Source organism: Gekko japonicus, unplaced genomic scaffold (genome assembly GCF_001447785.1).
Source record: "Gekko japonicus isolate JY-2015 unplaced genomic scaffold, Gekko_japonicus_V1.1 scaffold1756, whole genome shotgun sequence".
Taxonomy (NCBI): Eukaryota; Metazoa; Chordata; class Lepidosauria; order Squamata; family Gekkonidae; genus Gekko; species Gekko japonicus.
The window spans coordinates 25,578-30,743 of record NW_015165871.1 but is presented as its reverse complement, the minus strand read 5'-3'; the positions used below and the strand labels follow the sequence as shown (position 1 = coordinate 30,743).

The 5,166-nt window shown below is 60.0% G+C and overlaps 1 protein-coding gene across 1 annotated transcript; it reads left to right on the top strand.

Moving 5' to 3' along the window:
* Positions 1 to 142: 142 nt before the first annotated feature.
* AUP1 (ancient ubiquitous protein 1) lies at positions 143 to 4,411 on the top strand (the record flags this gene model as incomplete). Its single annotated transcript, XM_015411252.1, has 11 exons — positions 143 to 340; positions 649 to 836; positions 939 to 1,011; positions 1,214 to 1,287; positions 1,691 to 1,757; positions 1,898 to 2,003; positions 2,304 to 2,444; positions 3,416 to 3,590; positions 3,623 to 3,812; positions 3,934 to 4,022; positions 4,126 to 4,411. Coding segments are annotated over 11 exons (1,338 nt in total), but the record flags the coding sequence as incomplete, so codon positions are not given.
* Between the last annotated feature and the right edge of the window lie 755 nt (positions 4,412 to 5,166).

The window sequence follows — 5,166 nt, the reverse complement described above, 5'->3', positions numbered from 1 at the left end:
CCTCCCGCCCGCCCCGCCCGGGCGGGGGGGGGGGGGGGGGGGGGAGGGGAGGGGAGGGGAAGGCCGCGGGGAACGACGGAGCCCCAGCCGGAGGGGGGAGCGAGAGGGGGAGTGAGTGAGGTGATGCCCCCCCCTCCCTTGACACACGCACACACGCGCACACCCGTGTGCTTGTGGCCCGCCTCCCAGGTTCGTCGTGCGGGTGATGTGTTCCGTGCTGGGCCTCCTGGTGCGGCAGAGCCAGCCTCAGCAGCGCAGCCTCCGGGCCCGCGTCTACATCGCCAACCACGTCACTCACTTCGACCACAATGTCATTAACTTGCTGACCTCTTGCAATGCGGTGAGTAGGAGCCTGGCCCCCAGGAGGGAGGGAGGGGGTGGTGGTGGTGGTGGTCTGAAGTTCACCTCGGCAGGTGGCCTCATTCCAGTGTTTTTGGTTTTAAAAAGGGGCTGCCGCCCCGAGCATTTTGTGCGACATTCGGGAAGTCTTTTTGGTGGTTTATCTTCCCCACCTGGAGGGAGGCAGTTCCCTTGGGGCGGCTCACAGGCACCCAGAAATTGTTTCCTGTCCTCGGCGTCTGAGCTGTGTCTGCGTGTGTGGTGCGTCTGGGACCGTCAGTCTCACTTTCTCTTTTTTTCCCTCCACAGCCCATGCTGAACGGGGCCTCTGGCTTCATCTGCTGGTCCCGGGGCTTCCTGGAGGTGGGCAGCACAGGAGGGCGAGCGGAGCTCCTGGAGTCCCTGAAGGCCTACTCCTCCCACGGAGGCAGCCCGCCCCTGCTGCTCTTCCCCGAGGAAACCACAACCAACGGGAGGGCCGGCCTTCTGCGCTTCAGGTGGGCTGGGGGGGGGGACAGCGGGCGGAAGGGGACGGGCGCCATCCACCGGCTTGCCTCTCTCCAGGCCTGGCCTTGCTGACCAGGCTCTTTCCTCTCCAGCACGTGGCCGTTCTCGATCTTGGACACGGTCCAGCCAGTGGCCCTGCAAGTACAGAGGCCCTTTGTTGCTGTGGTGAGTGCTTCCGGGGGGTGGTGTGCTGGCTAGTGTTGTACCTTCGCTCTGCCCCTGTTTTGCACATTCTCAGGTCTTTCCTTTCCGTTTGGAAAGCATCGTGTAGCAACGAGTCTGCCGGGGGGGGGGACGGGACGAGTGTGCTTGAACCGGTCCCTCCGGGGCTTTTTACCGTTTCCTTTCCCTCTCTCTCTCTCTGAAGAGCTCGGCTGATGCCTCCTGGGTGACTGAGCTGCTCTGGACTTTCTTTGTTCCCTTCACCATTTATCAAGTAAGGTACTAATTCTCTCTAACTTTTTGGGGGAGGGAGGAGAGGAGCTTTTGGAAGCATATACTAAGGAGCAACGCTCCCTCTAAGCTGCAGAGACTTCTGAGCAAAAACTCTACTTTTGGCATTAAAGTTGTGAGCGAGCGATTTGGCCCCTGCATCAATAAGTTTGCTCTGGATCCCTCCTTCCTGAGCCGAGACAACGACGTGTGAGCCAGAGGCTAAAAAACTGTGAGCCAGCTCACACTAACTCAGCTTAGAGGGAACACTGCTAAGGAGTGCCAGCTCCATCGTCCCCGTGTCCTTGAGCTCTTGAGAAGAAGGGTCCCTTTACACTTGCGTGGAGAAAGAGAACCAGTTCGTTGCCCGTGCATTCATTTTGGCTTTCTTTCTTTCTTTTGCCCGGTGCAGGTGGCTCCCTTCAGTCTGCAGACGAGCTGAGGAGACCCGGGAGGAGCTGGCTCTTCGAGTCCAAGAGGTCAGGACAGAAGCCCCCAAGGCAGCCGTGTTGCTGTGGTGCCCACTGCCCTCGCTGTTCCACACCCCGTCCTACTGGTTGGGGGGCCCCTGCTGTTAGGCAGGAGGGAGCATCCCTGTTGACCTCTCTCCCTCTTGCAGCTCCTGGCCTTGGAGCTGGGTGTGGCATCGACACGGGTCACGGCCACTGACAAAGCAGAGCACCTGAAGCGGCTGCGCCACAGCCCTCCAGTTCCCTATGCCCCAGGTGAGTAGTTCTTCCCACCTCGTGCCCGGCAACATAACCACCCCTTTGCTCGTTGGGTGAGCAGCTGGCCCCAGTCCTGGCCTTGGGGGCCCGTCTGAGCTCTGGTTTATAGAAGCCCGCCCGGGGGCGGGGATGGGGATTTCCCCCCCAGAGGCGTGGGTTGACTCTTCCTGTGGGAAACAGCACCGGGGGTGGGGGTGGGGGAGGTGGCTGTGCCCCGCAAATGCTCTGGAAGTGGAGCCTGGGCAGAGCAAGCACAGTTTTCAGCAAACGCTCAAGTTCCGCCCATCTCTCTCTCAGTCCCGAGTCAGCCCTTGGCAGCCCGGCCTCAGGCTTCCTCCAGCTCTCCCCCCGCAGGGGACCCGCGCTTGATGGGCATGGCTCAGCGTGTCAAGGAGGTCCTGCCTCACGTGCCCCTGGCAGTCATTCGCAAGGACTTGGGTGAGTGAGCGGATGACGGGCGGGGAGCCAGGTGAGGCGACAGGGGGAGGGTTTCTGCAGGTCGGTGACTCTGCAAGGTGAAGCCCGATGTCCCATTCCGGGTACTGCAGACCAAGGAAAACATCAGTGAGGCGGGACAGTCAGAGGGGAGTCAGTTGGAAGTGGACATGAATCGTCTAGCGTTCACGTCGGCACCAGAGGCGGCCACATTAGTCTTTTGTAGTGGGATTACACAGGAGACCACGAGCAGCACCTTAAATACAGGATTTAATCCTCCTCGAGTTTCCATGAACCAGGCCTCACTTGATCAGGTGTGCAGGAGGACACCGACCCGAGTCTGCGTTTCGAGGACCTGCCTGGCAGAGCTCTGCCTTACCAAAGTTTATGCTTGAGTAGCTTTTGTCGGTCTTGGCAAGGTGCCGTTGGACTTCAGTTTTGTTTTCTGTAGATGATTTAAATCAACTACTGTTATCAGTAGAAACCTGCAAAGCAGCATACCATAAAATCATATAATGAGAATAAACTATCAGTATAGTCAATGAATTCACTGTTGATTTAAACCCAGGAAGGGGGCGGGGAAGGTTAAACACAGCCAGAAATAATCTGGTATAATAACAGCTTTGAGGCCTTGGCGGAGGCTCATTTCCCTGCAAGGCGAGTGATGCAGTCTCCGGGTGGCAGACCCCTCCTGCCTGCCTGACCTCCTCTGTGAGGCCGTGATTGGGGGGGGGGAATGCCAGGGTGGGGGTCACTCTGCAAGTGCTTTGAGGGCTGCTTATTTCAGCATTTGTTCCTGTGCCCACTTTGTCAGATGCTAAGGTGGAGGTGTTGTGGTTCCACAAGACCCTGTCAGTCTTTTGTGGGAAACCCACACTTGGCTACTCCTGCAATAATGTCCCCTTGTGCCGCAGATCTGTTTCCTACCAGAAGGCTTTTTCTCTCCTTCTCTCCTGCCCCCCTCCCCTCCCCAGTCGTGCTTGTGGAACTGAAGTTGAGGCCGCAGCTGCCGCCTGAGCAGGGGCTCTCTGAGCACTCCTGTTGCCTGGCGGAAGGAGGGAGCAGTTCAGCATCGTGCAGGGCCATCGGCAGTGAGCCGGGGACGGGCTCGGGGCTTCTAGAGCACTGGACCGAGGGGAGAGGACTCCAGCCCCGAGAGCCATGATGGTGTTCGAAGGGAGTCCTCCCCCCCAGGCCCCTCACGCGCGGCCTGCCTTTCTCCCCCCCCCCCCCCGCCCCATGGTTGCCACCATTGCCAACCTGCTGGAGGGGCGGGTTCCCTTCACCCCCGGCGAGGCAGAAGAGGAGCCTCCCTTGCCTGGTCCGTCGGTCCCCAACGCTCAGTCCCCTGCGTCTCCTCCTCCGGCCACAGTACGTGCAGACCACCTTTAGGGGCAGGGGAGGAGAAAGCAAGCATGCACGGGGGGGAGGGGGTTGTGTGGGGGAGCCTTGGGTGACTTCATCTTCCCCTTCCTCTGTTTCCTGTGTGCAGCTGCCCCTGAAGGTTTTTGCCCGGTCCCCAGAGGCAAGGCACCTCTCCCTGCAGGACCGGAAGCATGCGCTCTTTGACTACGCCAGGAGGTGAGCCTGGGGCCCCCCATCGGTGGGGGGGGCAGGGAGGGCTTGCGGTGCTGTCCCTCCCTCTGCCGGCCACTGCCTCAGGCGGCTTCCCTTCCCTCCGCAGGAGATACACAGAGAAGCACGGGATGCCCCAGAGCTAGGGGAACTGCTGAGCAGATCACGCTCCTTCTCGTGGACGGTGGTGGCTCTTGGCGTGGATGGCTGCCGTGTACAATTAGCGGCCTGTGACCACAGCTCAGTGGCGAGGGAAGAAGGCACCTGGGTCCCAGGCCACCCGTGCTTTCGCTCCAGGCCCTGGACTCAGCACAGCACTGGAGGGCCCCGGAGCCTGCTGGGGGGGGGGGGCAAACAGGGAGGCTTTCGCTATCAAAAATAAACATGACTCAAATTCTCACTTGCCCATGTGGGAGCACCTCCTTATTATGCTACAGCCGAGCCCTGATATGTGGCCCCAGCAGGCCCTCTGGAAGGACACGCAGCCTGTTCGGATTGGAATCCTACGATCATGCAGCTGGAATCATGCAGCTCGACAAGCTGCCTGGAAGAAAGACCCCACGCCTCCTGGGTCCCCCAAGGTGGGGAGGAGGGTTCCTGACCGATTCTCAAGGGCTGTTGGGAAAACAGATACGGCTGCCTCCGGTGAAGTTGGGGCATTGGTCTGTCCAAAGTCTGGAGATGCTCCGGGCAGCCTCTGGGTGTGTGTGTGTGTGTGTGAAAGTGTTGCACTAGGATCTGGGAGGTCCCGGTTCGAATCCCCACACTGCCATGGATGGAAGCCTGCTGGGTGACCTTGGGTCAGGCACACTCTAAGCCCGGCCTGCCTCACAGGGTGGTTGTTGTGAGGATTAAATGGGGGAGAGGAGAAGAATGTGAGCTGCCTTGCCATCCCCATTGGGGTGGGGAGGGGGGGAGAGGGAGGCAGGGCTTAAAAGAAGAATGCAGGCGTTTGCCCCCTGAACCACAGAGACCGCCAGACCCACAGTCTCTCACGCTCTTTGACTGCACCGTTTTATACCAAGTAGTTTCAGCCAGGAAGGAGAACTCTCAGTGAAGAAAGAGACTGTGGAGCACCGGGGGGGGGGCTGTTGTGTCACTCCTCTGGCCCCTGGGGGGGGGGTTTGCTGGGCAGGGTTCCCTTCAAGCG